The 27,854-nt window shown below is 44.6% G+C and overlaps 2 protein-coding genes across 6 annotated transcripts; one reads left to right on the plus strand and one right to left on the minus strand.

Moving 5' to 3' along the window:
• The first annotated feature begins 201 nt into the window (after positions 1 to 201).
• Positions 202 to 3,036, plus strand: nkx2.4b (NK2 homeobox 4b). Of its 5 annotated transcripts, none has more exons than XM_027284677.1 (3): positions 202 to 1,214; positions 1,677 to 2,185; positions 2,231 to 3,036. In XM_027284677.1, exons 1-3 carry the CDS (start codon positions 731 to 733, stop codon positions 2,387 to 2,389), a joined length of 1,152 nt encoding a protein of 383 aa, XP_027140478.1. In that variant the 5' UTR covers positions 202 to 730; the 3' UTR covers positions 2,390 to 3,036. The 5 variants fall into 5 exon arrangements, with proteins under 5 accessions (XP_027140478.1, XP_027140476.1, XP_027140477.1 ...); XM_027284675.1 differs by having other exon boundaries at positions 1,677 to 2,155; positions 2,186 to 3,036; XM_027284676.1 differs by having other exon boundaries at positions 1,677 to 2,155; positions 2,201 to 3,036.
• xrn2 (5'-3' exoribonuclease 2) lies at positions 2,884 to 27,714 on the minus strand. Its single transcript, XM_019265758.2, has 31 exons — positions 27,496 to 27,714; positions 26,911 to 27,038; positions 25,550 to 25,661; positions 25,351 to 25,462; positions 24,876 to 24,934; positions 24,642 to 24,731; positions 24,444 to 24,516; positions 24,062 to 24,112; positions 23,804 to 23,961; positions 23,641 to 23,715; positions 23,422 to 23,555; positions 22,974 to 23,031; positions 22,776 to 22,883; positions 22,563 to 22,607; positions 22,319 to 22,462; positions 21,991 to 22,035; positions 20,648 to 20,742; positions 18,608 to 18,743; positions 16,108 to 16,215; positions 15,920 to 16,009; positions 15,746 to 15,818; positions 15,551 to 15,634; positions 14,998 to 15,095; positions 14,030 to 14,109; positions 13,833 to 13,889; positions 13,403 to 13,471; positions 13,180 to 13,308; positions 11,487 to 11,602; positions 5,802 to 5,862; positions 4,109 to 4,340; positions 2,884 to 3,180 (listed from the first exon to the last, which is right to left on the minus strand). Exons 1-31 carry the CDS (start codon positions 27,568 to 27,570, stop codon positions 3,118 to 3,120), a joined length of 2,958 nt encoding a protein of 985 aa, XP_019121303.1. The 5' UTR covers positions 27,571 to 27,714; the 3' UTR covers positions 2,884 to 3,117.
• Between the last annotated feature and the right edge of the window lie 140 nt (positions 27,715 to 27,854).

Here is a 27,854-nt window from a genome sequence, read left to right on the forward strand (position 1 = left end):
ATTTAAAAACAGAAAAAAACTTTTATTTTGTTAAAAATAATAAAAACATTAAAAAGATTTAAAACAATTTAGAAGTGAAAGAATCCAGAAAAACTAAAAAACTGAACTTTAAATTTAAACTTCCACGTGCGCATCATGGACATGAATAATTATCTGGTTACATTTAACATAAATTAGCATAAATTATCGTCATAATGAGGCTAATGAAGCAGCTACTTGTTTGGTTTAGACTGACAACAAAACAAACTGAACAAACATTAATTTACATATTTATGAACTTCAACGAGCCAGAAATGAGAAAATATTAAATATTAAAAATAGAAAATTTAGTGAAACTTTGTTCAGATTCTGAGTTTTCTGTTGGTTCATTACAGTTTAATTAAATATTTTTAGTGACTCAGGTTTCACCAGCATCAGAAATTCACCATCAGCTGCTCGGCTGTGCAGGGTTCTGGTTCTGGTTCTGGTTCTGGTCCCAGTGTTTCCATCCCCTCCTCTTACCTCACATGTCAGCTGTCATTGTTGCTGAGTCCGCTCGCTCCGCCCCTCCATGTGCGGAGTCTGTCCGGCGGGATAAGGGCGCCTCTCCTCCTCCCGCAGCCGATCAGCTGGACTTCTTCCCAGGGAGACACCAGCAGCAGGACGCCGGAGGGAGGGAGGGGGACGCAGGCAGAGAGCGTCCAGGACAGACCCGACCACATCCAGCCAGAGCACGGGGGGTGTCCGCACCATGTCCTTCAGCCCGAAGCACTCCACCCCCTTCTCAGTCAGCGACATTCTGAGCCCGATGGAGGACAGCTACCGGAGGTTCGGAGGGATGGACCCCGCCGCGGGGAGCCTCGGGTCCCAGCTGGGAGCCTACCGGCAGCCGCAGGTGTCACAGCCCGGTACGCAGCACCATCAGCACCAGGCGCAGCAGCAGCAGCCGCCTCATCTCCACCATCATCACCACCACCATCACCATCACCACCTGTCCTCCTCTTCATCCTCATCCTCCTCCTCTTCCTCAGCCTCAGCAGCAGCCGCCGCAGCAGCTCTGGGACCCGGCGGGCCGTATCACGTGCCCCACGGGGTGCCACAGTTCTCCGGGGCCGTCGGAGGGTTCTGTAACGGCGGGATCGGGAACGTGGGAGACCTGCCGTCCTACCAGGAGACGGTGCGGGGCGGAGGAGCGGCGGCGTGGTACAGCAACCCGGAGCCGAGATACCCGACAAGTAAGAGCAGCAGCACCGGAATGAAAGTTCAACAACCGGAGAGAGAAACGAACCGAACCGGGAAATCTGAAGTTCATAAAACATCTCTGAATTTAAAAATAACGAAATTAAATCAGATTTTATTAATTATAAATGTTCAACAGTAAACAGGCCTCATGGATTCATTTTAATTTAACATTTATAATAATTTAAAACATCTCGATCAGTCTTTATATTTCTGTAATTAATTAAACCTAATATTCATGTTTGTTTTATTAATGAAAAGTTAATTTGATGCTTTAATATCTGGAATTATTCAGAAACTCATCCAGTAAAAATCGAAATGTTTTTCAGCTTCAATCTTTAAATATTTTAATGTTTTATATTTTTTAAAGTCTTTAAATTTCTAATTTAACTGAATCTTTGTTAATAAATTTAAAGATGTTTTTCTTCGTTAAATCTCGGATGTTTCTGTGCGTAAAGTCTCCAGGTTCATGGGCCCCTCCGCCGGGATGAACATGTCCGGGATGGTGGGCAGTCTGGCCGGGATGGACTCCAGCACCAAGTCCATGGTGACTCTGCACGCGGCTCCACGCAGGAAGCGGCGCGTGCTCTTCTCCCAGGCTCAGGTGTACGAGCTCGAGCGGCGCTTCAAGCAGCAGAAGTACCTGTCCGCCCCGGAGAGGGAGCACCTGGCCGGACTCATCCACCTCACCCCGAACCAGGTGAAGATCTGGTTCCAGAACCACCGCTACAAGCTGAAGCGGCAGGCCAAGGACAAGAGCGCGCAGGAAGGAGGAGGTGGAGGAGGTGGAGGTCTGTGCGCCACGACGCACCGCTCCTCCTCCGTGTCCCCGGTCACCTCCAAGAACGGCAAAAGCTGCCGGAACGAGTCGAACCAGAGCGGGAACCGACAGAGCAGCTCGGGGGAGGCCTTGGCTGCGACCCCGCAGCAGCAGCAGGTGAACCAGCAGCAGGTGAACCAGCAGCAGGTGAACCAGCAGCAGGTGAACCAGCAGCAGGTGAACCAGCAGCAGGTGAACCAGCTGTCGTCCACGGACGAGCTGGAGGACTTGTCCCCGAGCCCGCCGCTGGGCCTGCACGCTCAGATCAACATGACGCAGACGGACGCGGCGCTAATCGAGTACACGAACAGCATGATCGGCTCCAATTTACTGTACGGGAGGACTTGGTAGGGACGCCGGGAGGACAGACGCGGGCAGCGGGCCTGTGGGGCTCCATCCCCGGGTTGGATTTGTTTGAGAGAACCGGGACAAAACAGGACGAGCAGCGGACTTTGTGTTTCCTCCCCGTGCGTAAAGTTCTGGTTCCGTTACGCACAGACTGAGCGCTGAAGCTGAATGTTGACTTTCATGTATTTTTCCTTCAAAACGAAACTTTCGTTTTTTTTTTGTTTTTTTTTGTTGTTGTTGAGGCAAAACCCGCAAAAAACCGTGATGACGCGCGCGCTGCGCTCATTAAATTATTCCAGGTTATAAATGAATCAAAACAAACAAAGAATCTTTTTGTCACAGCTGATTTTTATGTTTCCAGTTTGAATAAACGCTTTGAGAAAAATGCTCTAATGATATTTGGATCATGAATGTTTCAGAAATTAAATCTGGATTTTTTACGAGCGACTCATTTTAAAGTTTGTTTTTTATAATTTGATCAAAATAAAAATGAATCCATAGATCAGGTCAGACAAACAGCCGGACACTTCCTTCACTCACTTGTATATTTTTTTTTTTTTACAAGTTTTACAGGCGTTCATCTTAAAAATCACAAGTTACATAACAACTTTGTCTAAGTGGAATAAAAAGGAAAAACCAAAAAATTTAAATCGTACAAGAAAAAGACACTAAAATGAAAAAAGACGCCGTGTCTCGTACAAAGACAAACCAGAGTCCAGCCGGGCGTCGCTTTATTTCCAGGTGTAGCGTCTGGATGGAGGAGGTGGAGGGTAACTCCTGCTGGAGCTGTAGCTCTGAAACAAAACAGACAAAGTTTAACTTCATCATCTGAAATATTCAAACATTTAAAAAAACATAACTTTTAATCTTCACTCAAAAAATCAAATGTTTAAATTTATTTTAAAGGTTCCACTTTATTATTATTATTAAAAGTTATTTCTGACAGAAGATTTGAGTTGAAATAACTTAATAATAATCTTAAAAACGGGAACCTGCAAAATAAATTTAATTAAACAGCATTTTATTTTGAAAACATAAAAACCAAAATGAGAAAATTATTTGTTCAGATTTTAATCTAAATGTTTCCTGAGTCAGAAATTCACATTTTGTTTTAAATTCATTCAAACTTCAGTTTGCAGAAATAAAACAAATCTTTAAATTAAAACTCAAAACAGAGATATATAATAGTAATGTGAATTATTCAGGCTTTTAATTTGAAAACTTTAAGTTAAATTTCACGTCTGCTGGTTTAAAAAAAAAAAAAAAACTGAACTAATCAAAATTTAAAAAGTGATTTTTGTGTGAACTGAGCCTTTAAAGCTGCTGAGACTGAGGAGGTTTGACTTTTATTTTGAAGTTTTAATAATTTAAATGTCAGAAAGTCAAACACAAAGTTTCTGTAATATTCACTCAAACATCCACAAACACAGACTCTTTAATTCACATCAGCCAGTTTAACCAGTTTACTTCCATTTTGACGGTCGACCAATCAGAGGAGAGTCTGCGAGAGTTCAACATGTTTCAGATTCATGAAACGATTAGTGATAAATTAATTAAAGTGATTTATTGGAGAAAGCTTCTGTCTGTGTTTCTGTGTCACAGGATTTCACGTGACGTCACGTTTCTTCATTTTCTAAAAGACTCGGTGAATCTCTCCAAACGCTCTCGGAGGAGTGAGCTGAGATTCAGAAGTTTAAACGCCGTCTCGTCTCGTGCATCTACCTGATGATGCTGCCCTCGGTTGTCCCTGCGATCGTCTCTGTGATCGTCCCGGCGCTCGTGCCAGCCGTCTCGGCGCTGATCGTAGCGCTGCTGGTAGCTGCTGGAACCGGCCCCTCCCTGACCGCGGACCGCGTTCTGCTGGTACGCCGACTGCTGCGACTGCGAGGCCCGATCCCAGCCGTGACCTCCTCCTCCTCCTCCTCCTCCGCCTCCGTACTGCTGCTGCTGCTGCCTGCAGACACAAACACACATCGAATCACGTTAGCTCCTGAAAAACCCTGAGGAGACGCAGATGGACGTTCACGAGGAGCTCCAGGCTGAAGTGGAAGTAAAGACCTCGAGGCTAAAAACACGTTTCTGCAGGTTCATTCACGAGAACGAGGCCTTCATACAAAGTCCAACATGCCTGATGTGCTTTTACTTTGAAAGGCTCGTTTTTAACTTTTTGTTAAACACAGAAAATAAAAACTTTTTTCAGCAGCTTCCTCTGAGCGAGAACAAACGTTTGTAAAGATCTTCAGGACAAAATAAAATCAGTTCAACAGAATAATAATTGGGAACTTTTTTTTTTTTTGGATAATTAAAATAATTTTTCAGCATAAATAGTGAAAAAGTTCCAAATGTTTTATTCGGTTTTATATTTTTATAAATCTGTTTTTTTACAGATTAATCAAATAAAGAGTTGTGCCTCAATAAAATGTTTAAACTGAGCGAGCTGAACTTTTATTTATTAATAAATAAACTTGGTTCATGTTTGGCGGCCTCTCTCTGCTCTGCAGTGACCTCGGTAAAGCCCCTCATCGACGGGCGTTTACCGAGGGATCGAGCTCTCAAAGAGATAAAAACGGCCTCTCGACTCACGAGTATGAAATGAAACATTTTCACATATGGCTCCGATCGGCCCGCATTGCGTCCGTGGGACCGACTGAAGAGCCGGCACGCCACGGCCCTCCAAACCTCAGCCGGACAATGTGTGGATCCAGCGGCGATATTAAAAGTCTCTTCTTGGTAACAATGACGAGCCCCATCCCTCATTACTGAACCATGTCACACTCCGGCCAGCGCCGGACTTAACCGAGCGCTGGAATCCGTAATCCCCTCTCTGCCAGTTCCTCCTGCGTTTCATTTGATCCGGTCCCGAGCAGTTAAAAGAAACTGTTTTCAGTGGCTGCTAATAACTACTGACCTGAGGTGACACCGAGCCACAATGGGCCTGAAAAGTTGAACCGCAGAACCTGATTAGAGACTTTGGAGAGGCAGAATCAATAAGGCGGACCGAGCGGGCCGCGGCGCTCGGAGCGGCATTAGTGATGCCTCATTAAGTTGCACAAACCTCCTCGAGAGAAATTTGTTTTAGAGCGACGGGGAGAAATCTTTAATTCAAGCCAGCAGAGAGAGAAGGAAGGGAGGAAGGAAGGAAGGAAGGAAAGAAGGAAGGAAGGAAGGAAGGAAGGAAGGAAGGAAGGAAGGAAGGAAGGAAGGAAGGAAGGAAGGAAGGAAGCTGAGCTACAATAACCAAACCGAGGCCTTGACATGTTTGATTAAGGAGATGAAGTTTTACTGCAGGTGGATAAAGTGTCGAACATGGAGCCGCTCTCTTTGTTGGCTCAGTGTTTGTATCCAACCAGACGCCGGCCGTGAACTTTACAAACCAGAAAACATTTACAAACGCAGGGCGGACCAGCACACTCACCTTGGATATTGAGGCTGCTGGAAGGGGGGAGGCGCTCCCAGCAAACTGTTCTGCCTGGAATCTGCAGGAGGACAAAAGACGACATGTTCACAAGTGGTTCTGCCGGGCTGAGTTTGAAGTTCTCGGGCCTCCCCGAGGAAAGAAAGAAACCTGAAGCACAGAGCGGCTCATTCTTTAAATGTTTCACCTCGAAACTTGATGAAAACAGCCCCCGAATATTTGAGTTAAACTGCGACGAGACCTGAGAAAGCTTCGACATTAAACAGACTAATTAACCCAAATAAAGCCGGCGTTAACCTCCAAGATTAAATAAATAAATAAAATCAGAAAAATACCAACTATTTCATTTCTGTCATGGATACAGAACGAATCATTTGTCATGATAAAATTAAGCCTCTTTCAGAAACGTCGAATCGCGGCGAGCTCTGGAGGTGGAGGAGGTGGTGGAGGAGGTGGTGGTGGTGGAGGGGAGAGAGAGCCGGAGCGCCACATTTGCATTTTTTGTTCAGAAAATGAAATAAGCATTCAGCCGGCAGCATTGTGGACGCCTCAAGTGCCCCGGTTCCATCGCTGCAAGCTCTTCACAAAGACGCACACAAAAAAAAAAAAAAAAAAAAAAAGGAGCTAACGGCTTCTTCCAGATTCGCCGTTGCCAAGGCGATGACGAGCCGGCGAGTTTGTTTATAGGAGGGCGGGCTCGCCGCTCGGCTCCGGGTGGGTGAAGGGTGCCGGAGACTCACGGACGTGAGTCTCCGGCACCCTTCACCCACCCGGAGCCGAGAGGAGACAGTGTAAAAATAAAAATAATCAGGACTCGACTGATGAAGTTATCAATATAGTTATAATTTTATCATTTCGTCTGTAAGAGAATAAAGAGAAAAGATCATCAGCAAATAAACGATTCAAACATTTCAGACGTTTCGTTAAAGTTTCCAGAGGAATGAGAAACTCGTCAAACTACACGACGTCTCCCCGACGTCAACAAACGTGTTCACGTGATCCGACAGTGTTTTAATTCAGTTCATCGCTCATGTTCAATATTTTGTTGCGACTGTCGTGTCACAGCTCACGCGTGATCACGACTCTGACGGTCGATAACTTTTCACTTTTCACCGCGCCCCGTCATGAAGTCAGATTTCAACTAGGGCTGGGTATCGATTCAAATTCCAAGAATCGATTCTCAAGACTGAGAATCGAATCGATTGAAATGCCAAGAATCGATTCTCAAGACCGAGAATCAAATCGAATCGATTCAAATTTCAAGAATCGATTCCCAAGACCGAGAATCGAATCGATTGAAATGCCAACAATCAAATCAAATCGATTCAAATTCCAAGAATTGATTCTCAAGACCGAGAATCGAATCGATACAAATTCCAAGAATCAATTCGATTCTCAAGAGTGAGAATCGATTATCATAATCCGATCTCGATTCGGGTTAGTGTTATTAAAACCATTTTTTCGTTCACCTGAAGCTTCGTTTTCAACAACAGGATACGGGGCATATCTTTGCAAATGTAACCCGCAATCGCCTCGGTTATTTTAAGAGAACGTACAGAAGTGGCTGGTAGTTGTAGAGTTTTCCTTGAGTGTTCTTTTGTCTGTATTTTTATTATATTTCCAGTGAATTCCCATTTTCCCCACGTTCATGAACGCATCATAGTTATTCCGATGGCCATTGAACGCACCTCACATGTGTGAGACGCCGTGGGGTTAAAGTTCATCGGGGGAAAATGTATTAAAATTATAATTTAACTAAATCGATCTTAAGGAATTAATATGCAAATCGATTCGGAAAAATCGATTTTTATTAACACAGGCCTAATTTCAAACATTCAGTGTGTTTCCCTGAAACATGACCATCATTTAAAATCTGTAAATTATTATTTAAATTTGTAAAGATCGAATATTTCCAAACTTTGGGCGACTTTAGTGTCGTTCACTAGAAACTAAAACTAAAGACGCTGCAGAGTCACAGATCTGAAATGAAGCTCGATGTCTCTGAAATAAAAGTCAGGCAGGAAATATTCCAGTTTTCTTCTGGCTGCTGTGGAAGTAAAAAGACAGTTTCAGCCAGCAGGCGGCACATTATCATTTTGTTTTTGTCTCTCTTTGATTATCTCCTCCGCCAACAAACTTTAAGTGGACCACCCAGTCGGGCTCCAATTATAACTCCACAACAGTCCGGTCTTCTTTTCCTCATCGCCAGCCATGACTCAAAAGAGAATCACAAGTGGACACCTGTCAATCTCCTTAATTAACAATGATCTGAAAGTGTATAGACCTCCAGTCTGCGCCGGACAAAAGCCAACAAAGGATTACGCTTTAAATCCTTAAAACACGCGGCGTCCGCTGTATTAACGCGAGGATTACAACCGCGCTCCACAACTAAACGTCTCTCTCCGCCTCTTTTCAATTAGTTCAGCGACTATTTGACTCAGCTCGGGTCCAGCCAGCTCAGGACAGTAACTTTTCTGTCCGCCGGACAAAGACGAAGAACGGCATCTGCCACGTCTGCTTCAGAACACAAACCTCTGAATGGATCGCAGCCGAGGGGGAAATTCAGAGCAGGAATATTTCTCTGACTCTGAACTGTTGGAAAATCTTTAAAACTGATGCCTGACTTCCAGAAAAATCAAGTCAAACTTCTAAAACGCGTCTTAAACACGTCTGAAAAGTTGTTTCTATATTAACAGGTCTTAAATGTGTCTAAAAAGTTGTCAAAATAAATCTGTAACGTGTCCAAACTGCTGAACTTTGATTAAAAATCAGTCTGGAGTCGATGCTATGGAAACATTTTGTTCAGGACTCAAAGGTTTTCAAGTACGGAGCCTTATAAATCACAAAAAATATAAAATGTGATGCTTTATATCCGACCATAGCGATGGTGTAAAGCTCAGACTTTGGATTCATTCATCTGCCCAGCAGAATTATTCTTAAACAAAAAGTCTAAAAGCTGAACTTGTCGTTCTCGTGGATTCGTCAGGGCACACATCACAGTCTGTGTTTCGGTTTCTTTAGTTAAACACAGAGCAGACAAACACTGTGATCACCAAGGCCTCGTGTTTTCGGTGGCTCCTTGTTATTGAAGTCGGTCTAGCTGTGAGCAGCCATTATGCTCAGTTGTTATCCTCAAGTGGTCGGGGGGAGTTTGGAGGCTGCTGGATGAATCTGTTACTCTGCTGGTTAAAATTTGGTGTCACTGTGTGTCAGGACGATAATGGCCACCAGCAGAGACTCCAGCGGCTGGTTATTAAACAGCGGCTGGTGCGGCCGCGGCGCACAAAGCCCTGCAGCGTGTTTCACAGGCGGCGTGTTGACACATCACCGCAGGAGGTAGCAGCGCCGTCAAAGGGGGAAGTTAACTTTGGTTTCAACCCTCTTCAGAGCGCGCTGCACACACCCAATCACACGGATCCTCCTGGATGCTTTTATCAGAGGGGGCCACTGTGTCCAGCGGAGCCACTCCACAGTCTCATTACAGCACAGGTCTCCCACAACGCTAATCAGCAACCAACCAACCCCCCCAACAGGAATCACAAAGGCCCAGTGGAGCAAAGCCTGCAGTGATTACTGGCCGAGCAGAGGATTGGCCCCCTGAGAAAGTGTTATCTGGACAAAGGAGAGCCTCGGCCTCCTGCTGCAGGGGAAAGGCCTCCTGCTCACATTCCTCAGTCCAGTTTATCTTCAGTGCTGAGCAGAAATGTCATTTATGTGATTTAAAACCCACAAACTCCTCCAGCTGTCGATACCTGATCTTATTTCAGACGGAAGCTGAACACGTGGACGGAAAGAGTCGAAGGTTTCGAGCTTTAAACGTGAAAATCAAAACTAACACCGGTGCCACCTTCAGTAACAAACCTGATGTGATAAAAACCATCATCGGTCTCCAGAATCATCAGGCTTTACCAAGATTCAGAGATGATGGAGAAAAAAAAAAGCTAATTGGCGAGTTTAACATTAAGGACGAGGAGGAGGAGGAGGAGGAGGAGGAGGTGCCACCGCAATCCGGAGGAGCCAAAAAAACCCATTTGCATCAAGTGCCACCGGAATAGCTCCGACTCCCCCGCACGCCATCAGCGGTGCAGATGAGATTATTCATCTACTTGCAAATTGGCACATCAAAGTCAAACTGGAGGAGAGCTGGCCGAGGAGCGAGGGGGCCGAGGAGGAGCGAGGGGGCCGAGGAGGAGCGAGGGGGCCGAGGAGGAGCGAGGGGGCCGAGGCCGAGCACAGAACCTGATTAGAAGAAGCTGGGAAAGAGATTCAGCTTCCTCGAGACGCTCACGTGATGTTTAATAAGACATCGACTTTATCTGTGACCGACAGTTTGGTAGCTGTTCCTCTGAGTAAAAGGTCTGTCTGTCTGTCTGTCTGTCTGTCTGTCTGTCTGTCTGTCTGTCTGTCTGTCTGTCTGTCTGTCTGTCTGTCTGTCGTGTTCATGTTTGACATTCATCAGCGTTCTGGCTCATGGGCACGTCGGCAGGTTGAACACTGAAGATGCTGCAGGGAGCTGATGTTGGTTTTATTCAGTAATCTTGAAAAAAACTTTTTCAGAGGCAAAAAATAAGTTTTTAATCTGCAGATCTTCGTTTCAAACGAGATGTGAATATAATATTCTGATCTGATTCCTTATATTCACCTTAATGACGCCTGGCTCTGCCACCCGTACGCTCAGGACAATCCAGACTTCTTGTCTGTTGGTGGAACGTCCTACCAGTTCCTACAGATCAGGGGCGTCCCTCTCTACCTTCACAAACCTCCTGAAGACCTGCAGCTCTTCAGTCGACCCTCTAAAGCTCAGGAAAACTCTAAACATGACCTTTTACCAAGATGACTGATACTCAGTCTTAATCATAGACTTAATCAGTCTACCGCTCTAAGTATGAAATATTCAACCCGTCTCTCTTTGTTTATTAAAGTATTTAAAGTGTGTAGTTGCTGATTGCAATCACCTCGTTTCACCCACGAAGGAGAAACTACGGCGGCCACGAAACGGACGAAAGCGTGAAGTAAAAGACGACTCGTCTTATTTTTATACAGCGATGAAAACAGAGTTATGCAGATTATATTCTGTAAATACAGCCCCATTAATAACTGTTTTAAATTACTGTTCACTTCTTTTCTCTTTTGTTGTCCGTATATTTCATGATGGATAAAAGTTTCCAAACTAACATTCAGTTGTAATTGTGTTTGGGTCTCTGGTTCATGGGACAAAAACTATTGAGCACGAGAAATGTGAAAGCTTCTGATCACTTGACCTCTTCTTTCAGAGCGATATTTTGAAGACGACGACGTGGCGGGTCAGAGAGAGTGTCTTCTATTATCTGAGTTTAATGGGACTGGTGTGACAATAGAGGACATCATTGTTCGACACAAGGCTGCGGCGCCGAGTCAACAATTCACACTCTTCAGCTCGGCGTGACCTTGGAGACAAAAGTTTGACGAGATTCACTCACGTCTGACAAAAACCTTCGATTCACGAGGCGTTCAAAGTCTGAGGGGAGCTGAAATGTCCAGAGTTGTTTTTGGATTTACTCTGGTTCAGATCTCACTTGATCGTGACAGTAAGAGTGGAAACAGAGCGGGTAGGACATGAATTAATTGTGTTACGGTGCTCTAACCTGTGTGTGTGTGTGTGTGTGTGTGTGTGTGTGTGTGTGTGTGTGTGTGTGTGTTTCTTACGTTGGAAAGGCTGGTGGCCCCCGCCGTGTTGAGGACGGTATCCTTGTTGGTAGTTGCCGGGTGGCGGAGCGTTGCTGTACTGTCCTCTGCCGTGTTGGTTTCTGTTCAGATTGTGACTGAAAGAAGAGAACAAGTTTTACTGGAAGAACGTCTGAATGTGAAGCAGCTCCCTGAAGGACACGAGCCATTAAACGGCTGCTTCAGGTACAGGTGAGACTCTCAACAACCCAGGAAGTCTGTTCGATAAAGGCCGTGAGCTTGCGTGTGTTCGATTGGCCAGATCACGCTCTCACCATTCGAGGTGATGTTTCACGCCTGCTGCACAATGAACCACTGGTCCTAAACGTGAAGGAGGTCGACCCAAACAGTCCTGAGGTTTGATTTAAGGCAACGCGCTGGAATTCAAGGCCAGATATTTTCTATACTAATAACTAGAACTGCTAATCACGACTAGTTTTATTGCATTTTCACATTTAAATAAACAGTTAACTGCTTTCACAGCATCGCCGGACAGACACGATGGCACGCTGCCAGCGTTCATCGTAACGTTTGTGGCGTTTGCTTTGTGGTGTGACTCTTTCTACTTTGCCCTGAATCTGTCTGGAGTAGCTTTTCTTCGTCTTCAGCTGAAGATGTTTGATTTCTGGTTTTCCGTTTGCTCTTCTACTCTCGACTTCAGCTGCAACGTCCAGAAAACTTCTGCAGAGAACCCAAACGGGTCGCCTCCGGTGTTTTGGAAGCACTCGATTTAGTTTTCAACGAAGGAAACATTGATACGGTGTTAATTAAATGAAGACTGACGACATTATATTTGCTGTAACTCAGGCAGCAGGCTTCAGATCTTCAGTGTACGGAGCTAGAAAATCTATTTTCTGTAGCTCGTTCCATGCGATGATTTGAAATCAATCAACAATAAACCACCTGCCTGTCCGGCCTCATCGAGCCACCAAACGGCCTGAATTACTGAATTAACGACTCAGTTTAGTCACAAAAAAAACAAAACAAAAAATTGGAATATGTTGCGTTTCTTCAAATCCGTGCATAATTAATTCCCAAACACGCGACGGCCGGACCGAGCCAGATGTTCAATTATTCACATTTCCTTAATGATAATATGAACGTGTGGAGGAGAGAGAGCTTAGATCATAATCAAGCGTTCACAAACATTTAGACACATTTTAAAACACTGTAAAATACTTCCGTCACATCTGAGTCACTGTGTTCACACGGTAACGTCGAAGCAGCAGGTGTGTTTGGTTTAAAGTCTGCTCGAGTTACGGACGCTCAAACATCAGCTCACCCGTCAAACCATGGAAATCTACTGACTCGACAGTTCCTGATCTGAAAACACTAAAATATCTTCCCATGCTTTAATTCCTTCCACATTTTTAATTCATCTGTCAGAGAGAGAATACGAGGTGAGGAGGAGCAGCGTTTACACGAGCTTTTCAAGCACTCTTCAAGGTAAAGCAAAAAGATTCAAGGCTCCAGGCCTCGACAGTCACGTAAACGTTTGGATCTAAGATTTTTGGTTTCCATGAATAATTATTCCAGATCATCTTTTTAAAAAAAATCAACTATTTTTCAAGGACTATATATTTAAATTCAAGGGTTTTCCAAAAATTTAAAACATATCTGGTCAGATGAAACTTTCCAGACTCTAGGAATCTTTCAGCGTTGACGGGAAACTTACCCTAGAGCTCTGAAGCCGGACTGGTCCAGGTGAGCCTGCTGCCTGTTTGGGTTGAAGCCCAGCTGAGGTCTCCATGGTTCCCTGTTCCCTCGCTCCCAGTCACCCGGCTTCAGGACTTTATTGGGCATCCTGGAAAAACAACAAACAGACGTCGGAGTCAGAGCTGCACTGAGAGTGTTCGACGTTTGGAGATTAATCGAGTTTAATGAAGAGAAAGACTCACTTGGCTCCAGACAGGAGAACTGCCTTGAACACAAAGTCTTCTGCATAGTGCGGATCCTTGTACTTCACCCTGGAAAACAAGGAAAAACATTCGACTGAGGACAAAATGTTCCATGTCACATTTTTAAACTTCAGCTCAGAGTTTGAGGTTTCTTCTTCCTGAGCTGCCTCGTCATTTTAAGACGTGTCGCTCGGAGAACGACTGCACACACTCGTGTTGTGTGTCTAATGACAGGTGTGTGTACGGATACACACCTGAACAGGTCTAAAAATAAGCAGCTCTGACAAGGTGTGAACGTTGAAGATGAGATTCTGACTCTCCATCCACAATCGTTAACAAAAGGAGTCGTTTCATGAGCTGAGCTGTAGGTGGCACCAATTCTTCAAGTCAGAAAACGAGAAGAAGATGACAGGAAGTCGACGTTTCTTACCCGATGGCGCTGTTCTGTGAAATGTCTCGCAGCATCGGGATGGGCGACGTCACCGCCCTGAAGGAGAAACGTCAGAAACAAAGACGGCGATTAATAAAAATCAGCCGGTCGGAGTGTGTGACGCCGGAGCGGCTCTCCTTCAGCAGGTTCGTTAACAACATAATGCTCAAAGGTGGGAGTAAAGCAGCGTTCCTTACTTATCTGGTAGAATAGGGTCGTCATCAAGATTTAATGTACCTTGGATTCCATGGCACAGCTCTGCAGGGATCTCAGTGCCCTGAAGGTGGAGGGAAAAGGTGGAGTCACTATAATGTGTGAGCTTTCTAACATGCCGGAGATGTTTCAGTCATATTCCTGCTCCTCAGAGGATACACCTGTTTTAACCAGTGCCATCATCAGTTTGTTTTTAGTTTAGTTCTTTTGGGGTTTAATGAACGTTTGGATCTCATTTGAACGTCTCTACTGAACAGATTGGTCTTTTTTAAGCAGGTTAGGAAACTAACAGGACACAGAGTAAACTACACAGAAGTTATGAAATCATCTGAACACTGGGACCTAAAGATAAACCTGTTATAAACACTGTGTGTAATGTCTCATAAGTTGATCCCAATACTTTGTACTTTTGTCCCCAGGATGCAGAAATATTTTAAAAACTTTGTGGGCATGTGTGTAGAGAGGAGACTTGTGGGTGGCCATGCCAGTTTTTTGTTTATTTAATTAATTCAAATCTCATTTATGAACTTTGGAACATGTTTAGCTGATGCATCTTAATACTGAGTCCACTGCAGTGTCTGTAATGTCAGCCCGGACGCCGACATCCAGGCAGAGTAGAAGAGATGAAGTAAGAAAACACTCGAGTGTGTTTAAATGTCACTGATGTTTCTGTCTCTCATAGTTTGAGTCTGCAGCTTCACTCTGATCTGCTCATTAGGAAATATTCACCCAGTCAGTAACAACAAGATTAAAATGTGTAATCAAGCAGAATAAATCCAACTCGACGACACCTGCACAGCTACACAAACATCTGCAGCAGAGCGACGCAGCGAGTCTTTAACTGTGTGAAAGTTTGACGAGCCATAGAAGGAGACCGTTGTAAAATGAATATGAAGAGGTCTGACTTGAACTGGACGTCTGAAGTGTGACTGCAGTTCTTTGGCTTTGTTACCTCGAGAGATTCTGCTCGGTAGAGTTCGTGGATGAAGTCGAAGAGCGGGTGAGACTTCCCGAGAAACAGCAAGTCGCTCCCCAGGCTGTTTCTTCTCACTGCGAGAGACAAACAGACGGCAGCCGAGGTCAGAGCGGGAGAAACCAAGGAGGACTGACAGACTGGAGTTCATCGTGGAGGAGAAGAAAGATGCAGCCACAACAAGACGACAGACCAGGGGCCGTCATTAAACTAAAAACTCTTATGTAAGAAATGATTCATGGTTATGACGTGAGTTCTGTTTACAGCAGCTGCTTCAATCAACGCACTGCTCCGCTATAAGTGTAGACAAAACAAGCTCGGCCATATAGAGACAATCAATATATCACAGATTAAATCTGAATCGTGCCAACTGTGCTGTGAGTGTAGCTCAGACTGCAGGGACCGAGCTCGGGAACCAGAGGGTTGGTGGTTCAAGTCCAGCCTGGACAATGATGATACTGAGTGCGGGAAGAGAGTTCATCATTAAATCCAGTTTCTTTTACACTGCTGAGGTTTTTTTTTTTTTGCTCACCTTCCTCAGGTGTGAGGTCGGGATAGACGTCAGCCAGCGCCGCCCTCAGCCGACGTTCATCCACAAAAGGTAACAAGGCCACGCCTTCAGAAAAAACACACACATACACACACTTACATAACTGTACTCAAAATGAAACCTTACAAACCACGATGAAAACAAAGTAACACCGGGTCACTGGATGACGTGACTCACCCTGCCAGGCGTATTTCTTGCCGTTGAGATCGATGGCGAAGTCGTCGGGGTAGAAGTCGATGATGGAAGAATCCTGAGTAAAGAAAACGAGTTTAAAATAAGATGAAGAGAGAGAGAGAAAAAAAAAAAACTACGACTTGTAAAAAGTCGAGGAAAACTCGTAAAAACACTGACCGGACTCATCATGAGGCTTCGCCACGTCTCCGGCAGGAAGTTGCCACTGGCGGCAGGAAACACTCCCATCAGCTGCTCCAGTGGTTTGAACTACACACACACACAAATACACACATTTGTCCGTGTGTTCATGGAGAGGAGACAAACCGAAAGAAAGAAGAATAAAGACGTTCTCGGTCGGTTCTTACCGGTTTGGTCCCCTTCTCGAACTCTGTGAACAATCCTTTAATGTCTTTGAAGTCGGAGGCGAACGGGGCGTAGTGGAACGGGAAGTACCATTTCCAGGAGACGCAGCCCTGCAGAGCAACAGAGAGACACCCGCCGACGTTAACACGACTTTATGTGTCAGGAGACGGACATGCACGCACAACCTGTAACCACACAACCTGTATTTATGCTGAACTCAGACTGCAACTAACAATCATCGTCAGAAATGCCTCAGAAAGAAAACGAGGATACAAAACTGGAGCCAAGGAATCATTTGTTAAAAGTGTTAATTAATTTTCTGTTTGATTCCACCACCTCTTATCCAGGTGCATTCACGGACTAAACTGTGATAATCTATAAACTGCAAAATAGTGACACGGAGAATTTAATTTGATTTGTGTCCGATGCTTCTGGAGAGATTATTTCCTGATTGTTACATTCAGCATGTATAGACACGCCCACAGTAACACACCGGACAACCCTGCTACGACTTGCTGCACACTTAATGTCGTGACCAACACGCCAACAGGACAGAAGGAGAAAAAAAAAGAGACACTTATAGACGAAGAAAAAAGCTTCTTTGCCCTTTTTTCCCTTAAAACTTCGACTGCAGAGAAAAGCTTAAAATCCAGCCTGCTCAGACGAACGTGGCCGAGCTGACATTTAAGATCCTGCACAGGCCTGAATCCTGATCAGAGCGAGCTGCAGCTCAGCGGCTCCAACTGCAAACAAGTTGAATTTATCGGTATCGATGCGGGGGCGTCTTAAAAAACAGCTCGGTGTTTATGAAATGTTTACGCAGCAGAGGAGCGTTAAGAAAAAAAAACAAACACCAAAGAACGACCTTCACTTCCCACAATCCACCTGTGAGAAAACGAGGCGCTCTGATAAATCCACCCATCGCCACATCTCGGCCGATCTCGGCGCTCTGATTATCAAAGACGGTCATTCACATGATAATACGGGACTTTACCATGATAAAAGCCAGAAGAGGCGCCCGGCTCCACACTCAAACAATCGCACAAATCATTTATGTTAATACGAGCCAATGTTTTGTCTGCGGGAGAAATTCATCCGTGACTGCAGCCGGCGGGGTCAAAGACCACAAATAGAAATTTACTTTAGAAACAGCTGATGAAGAAACAAAGCTGTGTGTGTCTGCATCATGTCATCACGTCGACCGCAACAAACCAAGATCTTTATTATCAATATCAATTATTCTGATTTATAAAATAAGACGGGACAGACGAACATTTTTTAAGTTTTTTACACGAGTATTTTTAACGTTTGTCAAATAATCAGAAAATGTTTCGACTTCAATCCTGAAAAAATAATGTGTTTAAAAATAAATAAAAATCAAAATAGAAACAGACACTTCGACATCAGGTGGATATTTTGGGAACTAAAGATTTGGAACTTTTAAGAACGTCAGTCACCAAAAACCTCAAACTGAACACGAGTGTAAAACACGTCCATCAGATTTATTATTATCATAAAGCAGACTGAACTCTCGTCAGGACTCGACACAGATTCCTCGTTTTGATCTGAAAAGTTCTGATTCGATTTGTCTGAATTCTTTAAGATTTATTTAAATATTTATTTAAAAGATTAAAAAGATTATAGTTTATTCGGTACGTCGAGCTTCATCGATGCAGTTGAGGAACAAATCTTGCTGAGATGTTTCTAATATTCTGAACACTAAACATAAATAAAAAGCTGAGTGATCTAAAAATGTTAATCTGAAAAGTTACATTTAAAAAAAGAGAAATAAATTCACATCCAGCCATCTTTAGATCATTTTACTGATTATTACGTTTTAGTCTGTTAGGAAGAAAACTTTTTAAATTGAGTCAAACAGAAAAATGTCTCCATCAGGATAAACACCAACAAATATCAGAGGCTGTGAAACAAAGTGTGCGTCTGGTCTTTTGTGCCGGGATGAACCCGCTCAGCCTTCCCGGATCATTTGGCGAGGTGTGCGTGATCATAACTCCGGCACCGTGAATGTGTGGCGGCGCGGCGCAGACACGTCCTCGTCTGCCGAGGGCCTGCTAATGAATTCATCCAGAACAGCCCCCCTGAGACGGGCTTTGGATTGGCGAGCGTCGACACAGAGCGTGCATATGACACGGCTCACAATCAGGCCGGACAAATCCCCCGCGGCTCAGCCACGAGGCGGCCCGGCTCTACTGAAGAGGGCCCACAGCTGATTATTTCATTTCAAAATAAAGATCAATATTTTACAACAATGAAATGATTTAGTGTATAATCACACTGCAAACAGTGTGTGTGCGGGTCTGTTTGCTCACACACTCCACACTGAGGACTTCTTGACTTTACACTGAGAACCTGTCGCTCTCGTGTTCAGCAGCGTTTGGGAAACTCGTCTTCTTTCGTTTGTTGTTTCTCAACAGACAGACAAACTGTCGTTACAGTTAATTAAGGTTCTGATGTCCATTCACAGACCGACTTCAGTGTTACCTGGTAATAGTAGCGCAGCACCCAGCAGAGACCTTCGACGTACGACCGGACCACCTTCCGCCTGAAGTCCTCGTCCGTCACGTCCACGTCAAACTTGGTCTTGTAGTATCTCTGCTTCCAGCCGTCCTCCCACAACCTGCAGCAGCACAGACATGGTCAAACTATAAAAACTATACTACTGTTAGGATGTGATACTTCACTGATCTAACCACCTAAAGATGGAGCGATGTTCACCTACACTGGTGCCAAAACGCACCCTGTGCAGGCTGCATGAGATGATATTTATCGTGTATTTTGATTATTTAGACGATGCTTCTCGTGATCAGGTATCGATGAGCACGCGTGTCTTCACTGATCCGATATCTTGTCGTTTATTGAAATGGAAACCTGCTACCTGACAGAGCTCGCCGAGTGTCAGAAACATGACAAACAAAACAATAAAACAAAGATCTGTTCCACTCTCTTTGTCTTTGTTCTCGTTTTATAAAAGTTCAGGTGTTGGAAAACGATATTCTGGAAGTAAAAAGTATCAAAGCGTCTCTCTCGTGAGGACTCAAACCAAACATGTCGAATCGAGGAGGTCTTACCTCACAGAGTTGCACGGTGTTTGGGTGAGACACTGTAGACCGCAAACATCACTAACGTCTTTAACCAGAGAGACCGACGTTACGCTGGCATTAATATTTCATATTAACCATCAAATATGAGAAAGTATCTGTTATTATGTCACAGTACACTGATGTGTTGTCCGTGGTCATCTCTTAAACACATATAACTCTTTGTAATGTGTCATCGTGTAGATCACCTCTCTGCTTGCCGTGGCTTTGAAATGACAAATATGTTTTAAACCTTTAAGTGTAAACATATGCAGCTGTTGAACATTTCCTCGTCCCGATGCCGCTGCGTTCATCTATAGTCTGTAAAATACATTTTACAAACTGCATGAACTTCCTCCCTGCTGCTGGAATAGTTTAATGGCTTTGACTTCTTGGCAGATTTGGGGCGGCCGCGTCGTTCTGCACACATAATCAAGGCCGTCCGGCATCTGTGTGGCGGATACTCGGAGCGGCCCGCTGGGGCGGAGCGGCCAGCTCCCTGAGAGGAAAAGCCTCCATGAATACCAATTTAGCCCGATGGATTTAGCAGCTTTGACGAGTGCGTCACAGAGGAATTGACTCGAATATTCCTGCTTTCCATATTAATCACGTGCAAGGAGGAGGTGGGAGCTGTGTGTGTGTGTGTGTGTTAAACAGCTTGTGCTGCAGCTCTGTTGCATTAATGAGTCCGTCTCTTCAGTCCTGTTCGTTAACATCTTCACTGAGTGAAGCTCTGTAAAGATTTATTTTATGAACTCCGTGCAGACTGCAAGGTGAATATTTATCGACACACACTCTCAAAGAGTTTGATGTTGAGGCTGGTGATGATTTTTAAGTTTTAACACCTAAAATAGCAAAAGTCTTATTATTATTATTTCATGAATTCCTCACTGCAGCTCTCTGGCACTGTGTGAAACATTAACTCAACAGACGACAGAAGCATTTTGAATATTAATGTGGTAACTGTTCGGTCTCGTTTATTTGTTTCTGCTTCCAGTCGACATGTGGAGCCGCTGTGTGTAGAGCAGGAAGCTGTAGGCAGCGTCGTAGTACTCGAGATCGGAAACCTTTTTGAAGGTCGACGGCATTTCTGCTCATCTTGATCTCAGACAAAGACGACTCTGGATTTTATTTTAAGACCTCGGCTGCAGAGATGTCACTAAACTGCACGTCTCATTTATTTGTGACCGTCACACACTCAGGGTGAGCTAACAGCTCCTCAGGCTAATAACCTGACTCCTATAACCTCAGTATGTTTGTATACACGTAGACAACCGCCGAGCTATGCTCAACATGTTGTGTTTGCTTTTGTCAACTAAGAACAGACAACGTGAATTTCAGTCAATGCTGCTACGATACATGCTTACACCTGTGTGCAGACGTAAACACAGCTTCTTCCCACCGCCCTCCCCTGAGACCCCGCCCACGCAGCCTGCAGGTTTACCTGACGTTGTCTTCAGGCTCCGGCTCGCTGTCGCTGTCCTCGGCTTTCCTCTTCACCCCGCGGCTGTCTGAGCTGTCGCTGGGCCCTGCAGACGACTGAACGACAAAAACACCAAATTAAAAAGTCGTACATCAGCTCTCTGTGAAAAACTAAATCACAACTTTCTTCGAGCGCGTTTGACAGAAGGGGAAAGTCGACTAAACGCCAGCTGATCAGTGACAAGACAAAGAAAAGGAGAAGGATCGTCAAAACAATCTGTCCACTGATGAATAAACTAATAATTAATTTTTTTATTTATGTCATTAAAAAAGAAAGCTAAAGAGGAAATATTTATTAACGATATCTTAAATTAAAATCCAGATTTTATGGTTAAATATTTGTTTTGTTTGTTACAGCATTGATTAAAAACGTCCATAAAAATCTTTGTACTGATGACGTGTGCTGCTGTATGATTTATATTTATGGATGTTTTTGTACGTTCGAAGGAAAGAAGAGGGAAAAAAAAAAGCTACCGTAGCAACTTAGCCTTCGTCTTCTCGAGGCCTTTGTGCTCTTCTTCATTCATGTGCTAATGTAGGACGGCTTTTGTCGCTCTATAGATTTAACGGCGTACACGCGGGAAGGCAGGCAGGAAATTTAAACAGCCGACCGATGTGTTAAATAGAAACATGACCGTGAACCAGGAGACAGCGCTCGCTTTCAGAATGACCAACTGAATAAAAACTTAAACAGTCCGACACTTTTGCAAGGTCGATCAGAAGAAGGTTCAGAGAGAAAACGCATCGATCAGGGACTTTCACGTTACCACTGGTCCATCATAAAAGACTCTCCCTATTTCTAACGATGTACATCCAGCAGAATTACACGGCGTTCTGCAGGCAGCTGCTAAGTGGCACTTCAGAAGTCAAGAGTGGTTCGAGCCAACGGTGTGTCCATACCAACATGCAGCCCCTTCACACGGAGACACACTCCAGAGGAAAGAAAAGCACCAGACAGACGGACGGACGGCTGAGAGAACGTAAGACGGACCAGAACCAGAACATTGTTTCAATGTTAGAATAATGTTTCCAAATACATCCTTTGCTATTAAAGAGGAGGATTATATTCAAGGACGGGAGGTCTGAAGATTTGTTTATCGTCTTACTGTCAGACATCAGATGTTTGTCTCCATGTGAGAGTGACGGACGTGGTGTGAAACACTGTGATGGCATTTTGTTAAAACATGTTTTTAAAATCATCTTGAGTTTAATATTTCTTGTTATAAATATATTAGAAAGTGGTCACCAATAATCAGCCCAAACAAACGTCACGTCTTCACACACGTGTCCACTTGAAGAACTTACGTTTCCTCCGTTCCTCATCGTGGCCTTCAGAGACTGAGCGGCATCCTGCAGAGCGAAAGAAAGAGAGAAAGAAAGAAAGAAACACTTCATGGCTGCACTCGAGTCGGAAAAGATTCATTGCCATGTTACGCTATAAAACATCCTCCGCTTCCTGACGGGATCTGAAGATGAGCAACATGAAAAGCACTTCACTGAAGCAGGAGAATATCTATATCTTTGTATGAACTGTGGATTATATTTTAGGATTTTAGTGTTTGGTATTTATTCTCCAGGATTTTCTGAGTAAGAACAAAGTATGAAATCCATTCGGTCCAACCAGCAGCCGTACCTTGTTGTGTTGCTCCCTGGACTGCATCCTCATGTCGAAGGCCTGGTGCCGAGCGTTCTGGACGGCCTCCGGTCGGTCTCTTCTCCCCAGAGCCTGAGGGGCAAACTGGCCCGTGGTCATGTAGGCTGGACCTCGCTCCGCCTGCTGTAACACAGAAGGAGGAGAAAGAATCAGGATCTGCGACTCAGATTTACAGGCTGGTGTAGACAGCATCATCTCATCTTCATCCTCCTCCTTTACTCACCTTCGCCCTCTTTCGTTTTTCTTTCATCCGTCTCTTAAAACTCTCCTAGAAGACACAAAATGTGAAGATTTATCACAGAAATCAACAAATCAAGGCTCAAACAGACTGACCACTGGTAAAGTGGCCTGCTGCAGCATATCTACATACAGGAGAGCAGGACTGAGGACTGAGCTTAGCTTAGGATCTTTACGTGGAACAAGGCAGAAATCTTACGTCGTCTTCTTTGCGTTTCTTGAAGATGTTGTCTTCAGCCACGCCGACCGCCTGCATGATCATCTCCACCCGCTCCAGGTTGACGTAGCCATTCTCCGTCAGGTAACCCTGAAAGGCAAACACAGGCCCGGTTATGTCACGGTACCGCGCAGTCAGAGCCGTCCACGCTGAACGCTGCAAATGTGCGACGACACTCACTCCAGTCTTGTGCACGACGTCTTTGTAGATGTTGACCAGGCGATCTATGGCTCCCTCCCTGTGAGAAACAGCAGCAGAGAATAATTAAAGACGAGTCGATCAGCGTTCATGATTTATCTCTGACAGCAGCCGGAAACTTGGCTGCTCCGTCAGCTGCTCTGGCAGGTAACCAACCAACATCAGACAAGTAAAGAGTCGATCTGTGCTGGAGGTCAAAGTGAAGTGACGGCACGATTACAATCTCTGAATAATGAGGCTGTGTTCAACACCTGCGCTGAGGCAAAACGAGACAACGTCCTGCAATTAACCCCGTTTGTGTGAAGCTTAAAGAAATCAGAGAAAGTCTGGCTCACTTCTGGAATAATTAGTCTGCATGGAGCGTAAATAAATCCACACATACAATCACTCCCACGTCTTCTAATATTTGAACCAGAGTCCTGCAGCTCACCTGATTTCTAACGACGGCAGATGTGGAAGGAAATCATTTCCAACAAAGAAACACATGAAGACCCAGTCGTCTACGCTCCTCTCGAAGTCGAAGGGAAACGGCAGGCTGGCCATGGTCAGCTCTCTGGCCAGATACTGAAAACATCGAAGGAAAGCAGAATTTAACGAAGGTCACCTGGTTTTAGTTAAAGCCTGACAGCAGTGACAAATGGAAACGTACCTCCCGCAGCACGCAGAGCCGGATAAATATGAACTCCTGCTCAGACGCTGGCATTGAGTCCGCAAACTCATCGTGCTGAAAGAGAAGAAAGAAATGTGACAACCTGCCGGAGGTGCAGATTATATGATGACGATCAGTCTGACAGGAAGCAGTCGGCGCTCACCTGTCCCTGCTTCTCTCTGGCGACGCCCTGACAGTCTTTGATTTCGTGACCGATCTGTCCGCAGAGGGCGCACGGGCGGGGTTTGTTGGGTTTGAACTCTTCTCGGATGATGGTGAAGTTCGGCTCGTGGGTGGCCAGGCCGAGCATGATGAGGTCAGCTGATCATCAGACGCCACACAAAGAAAGAAAAAGTGATTTTTATTTATACAGCTGATAGTTTATTAATTATTTAACATTTATTTTAATTTGAAGGCTCACCGTCAGCGCCACACAGGCAGTGGTGTGTGTTCGGATCGTGGTTGGGTTGAGCTGGCAAAGAAATCACAACGAGAGTTAATAAAGTGTGTGTGTGTGTGTGTGTGTGTGTGCAGAGGTTTCATCTCAATTCCTGACCCACAGATCAAAGTGTCGACATGATATTCAACAACACTTTCATCTCTCTGCGTTCATCAGTTTGTCCAGTCTGATTGAATTCTGCCTGCAGATGATGTGATTCGTCTGTGTGTGTTACTTTGTGATCTTTAGATGTTTAGTCACTGGTGTGTGTGTGGTTTTATGATGTATCCTGTACTGTATATGAGACTTATTATATTATGTACTGCAGCACACGGGCGTCAGTTGTTAAAGTCTCTCGGCGTACCTCTCTGTCTCCTGATGTAGTCCATGATCTTGTGTTCACCTTCACCCGGCACGCTGGCATCAGACAGGAAGACCTGGAGAACAAAGTGAAGGTTAAAGGTCAGTGATGATGACCATGAATAAATCTGCATTTTGTTTTTGTGTTTTATGTGTAAAAAGAAACTTCTGGCAGAGTTTGAAGCATTGAAGCGTCACGTACTACGACATTCCTCCATCCGGGGTCATTGCTGAGTCTGTCCGCGACGTAGTATCGAAGACACTGAGCCAGGTTGTCCATAAACTCTGTTCCCTGCAGACACACACACACAAATGACAAGTTCATAACCTTTATTTAAACTTGAAGGAAACACCATTAAAAAAGACTAACGAGTAACAAAGAAAAAAGAAGCCGAGCGATGCAGAAATGAAGCTGAGTCGTTCTTCTCTCACTTACTGGAGTGATGCAGTTGCTGTCAAACCTCTCTTTGATCTCCTCGGGTGGAAGATAACCGCCTGCAGAGGAAGACGGAGAAATAAAACACGTACGGTCAAAAGATTCAAAGACAAACACGCAGAGAAACTCGATCACGGGCGATTCATTCAGCAGTTTCTACATCTGTTTTAACAAGTGTTTGTTTATAAGTTGCTGGTTTGACTTAAGAGTGTTGAGAGGTAAGGTTGCAAAGGGAAACTTTCCATGAAAAGGTAAGCTGGGGAATATTTGGAAACATTCCAAATCGGAGAGTTTCAATTGGAATTGTGGAAGTCTGTTTCTACAGTTTTCCATAAAAGTTCTCAAAGAATACAAACGTTATTTTCTCGATCAGAGAAATCAGCGTGCTGTCGTGTAACGTTTACTGTCACACAGTCGACACACATACTCTGTATGTGCTATCCAACAGTGGATTTAAAAAACATCACACACACACCTCTCTGGATGACCTCCTCCCTCATGCGATTCTTCTCCTCCACCAGCTCCACTCCTTCTTTGGAGGCCCGAAACCGCCGAGAGCGCTGCTGGTTCATTTTGGCCCGAGGAGCCTGTCGCAGATAAAAACAGAGCAGCAGCTGATTAGTCTGAACAGGAAAGAAGAATGAACGAGGTTTCTGTCGCTCAAAGTCGCTCACCACTCCGTCGATGGCCATGTAGAGAACTCTCCTGGGTCGCACGATGTTGAACAGGCGGTCGATGTACTCGAAAATGGCGACCATCATCTCATCTTCGTTTTTAGGAGCGGGTCTGTGGACGGCAGAGTTCAGAGTGTGAAGTGTGCAGATCTCTGATTCATGCTGTACTTCTATACGTGGACGCATCAGACCAGAGGGCACTGAATATCAAATACATTTCATCCAGGTCTTTAATGCGTGGATTATTTTTCAGATCAATCAAATCATCTGTACACACAGGGAGAAACTTTCACTGTTCACACAAGCAGCTTCACATAAGTGTGCCTTCACACACACACCATGGAAACACTGAGACAGACGAGGAAAGGACAGTCCAGCAGATGTCGTACACTGCAGCATCTCTACCTGCCTACCAACCCTCCAATCAGACTGAGGGGACGTCGACTATGAATGAAACTGTCCAGTGGAGTCGTGCGATTGGTTTGCTCGAGCCACGTGAAAGCCTCCTTCATCAGACTGATGCAGACTCTTACATGTTTGTCTCGAGGTTCTCCCCGTTCCCATGAAGAAAGGGTTCCCTGAACACGTTGCAGGAGGTCCAGTGTGACGTCTTTAGGCTGCTTCAGGCTTGTCAAATCATATTATTTTGAGATACTTTATTATTCCCTCAACAGGGAAATTTTTTTTTCACTCTGTTTTTATTTACATGCATTTTAACCCAGAACACACATGCAGTACAAGGGTCATAGTCATGCAATGTAGAGAGAGATGGTGGAGTGATGGGCAGCCCCCCTGAGGAGATTCGGTGCCTTGCTCAAGGGCAGGAGGTGAACTGGCACCTCTCCAGCTACCAGTCCACCTTCCATATTTTCGGTCCATGCTGGATTTGACCCGGTTCCCAAGCCAAGTCTCTATGGACTGAGCTACTGCCGCCCCATAGTAAGTAAATCACCACAACAGGGGACAGTCAGTAGCGTAGTGGGTTAAGCGGCCGCCCCATGTGTGGAGGGTATAGTCCTCGCTGCAGCTGGCCCTGGTTCGAATCCCGCATCCGACGGCTAATTTACTGCGTGTCACTCCCCCTCTCTCTCTTCCTTTCTATCTTCAGCTGTACTATCAATAAAGGCATAAAAAGGCCAAAATCTTCAGCTGTACTATCAATAAAGGCATAAAAAGGCCAAAAAAATCAAAATTATTGTGAATACAACACAAGAGAACGTCATCGTGACCCTTCAAGATCAGACTTTATTGAGTCAGCTGCAATTTTAAAGCCAATAAAAGGCGTCAGAACAAACCTGAACATCATCAACAGAGACGTAAAATAATAAATAAACAGTTTTAAAAAGGTCCAAGGTTCCTACTTGTCTTCTGGATGTGTGCACGGGTGGATGATCCCGTTCATGTCCAGGTACAGGTTGTCGAACTCCACCTCGTTGGGGTTCGGCTTGGTGGTGTCGACAGGAATACGGACCCCGTTACACTCTTTACCCTGTGTGTACACAAACAAACAAACAAACAAACAAACAAACAAACAAACAAACAAACAAACAAACAAACAAACAATCAACACACTCACTACGCACATGGTGTTTGCGCACGGCGCATGCGCACACGCCAAGCTAACTCCAATATTAAGCGCTAAAAACATTGTGAAACAATGTTTTTAGCGCTTAATATTGGAGTTAGCAAGGCGGGAAACGTCTCAAATGAACATATATTCTTTAAAACATATATTACATGTGTTAAATGTTATTTAAAAACGACGTTTTAATTGTTTTTAGTCGTTTTGTTTACAGCGCGTGCGAGGCTACTCAGAGAGATTCCCGCCTCTCACGCGCTCCAGCCGTTAAAAACACATTTTTTTAAAATAACGGCTCACAGCGTTTGTTTTTAAAATAATTAACCGTAAATAATAATGTTAGATTTTTATTTATTTATTTAATTACCTTCTCCTCCACACAGTGAACGATTATCGACGAATATTTGCGGCTGAGCCAGCGGAAAAACGCCGGGACTCCCATCTCCGGTGAGCGGTTTGTTTCTCTGGCAGCTTATATATAAAAAAAAATAATATATATGAACTCGTATGAAACCGTTAAAATGTCTGAATTTAAAAGTCCAAGCTCGGTTCGGCTACATGCTGTTGGCCATGACCTGTTTGTGTTCGGGCTCTTTCCGGTTCATGTCGTCTTTGTCCGGTTCATGTCGTCTTTGTCCGGTTCATGTCGGCTTTTTCCGGAGCGTTTCGGAAAGCCTCACAGCGACCCCACTGGCCTGAAACAGAACTACAGGACAAAAAAAATAA

This window comes from Larimichthys crocea, chromosome XI (assembly GCF_000972845.2).
Source record: "Larimichthys crocea isolate SSNF chromosome XI, L_crocea_2.0, whole genome shotgun sequence".
Lineage (NCBI taxonomy): Eukaryota > Metazoa > Chordata > Actinopteri > Sciaenidae > Larimichthys > Larimichthys crocea.

What these genes read in the sequence shown, in the direction of transcription:
- nkx2.4b (XM_027284674.1), top strand. Translation starts at nt 731, where the DNA reads ATGTCCTTCAGCCCGAAGCACTCCACCCCCTTCTCAGTCAGCGACATT. An exon ending in GGAGCCGAGATACCCGACAA is followed by an intron (nt 1,215 to 1,676) that starts GTAAGAGCAGCA and finishes CTGTGCGTAAAG; the next exon opens with TCTCCAGGTTCATGGGCCCC.
- xrn2 (XM_019265758.2), bottom strand. Translation starts at nt 27,570, where the DNA reads ATGGGAGTCCCGGCGTTTTTCCGCTGGCTCAGCCGCAAATATTCGTCG. An exon ending in ACATGGCCATCGACGGAGTG is followed by an intron (nt 25,463 to 25,549) that starts GTGAGCGACTTT and finishes TATCTGCGACAG; the next exon opens with GCTCCTCGGGCCAAAATGAA. An exon ending in AAAAACGAAAGAGGGCGAAG is followed by an intron (nt 22,463 to 22,562) that starts GTGAGTAAAGGA and finishes TCTGTGTTACAG; the next exon opens with CAGGCGGAGCGAGGTCCAGC.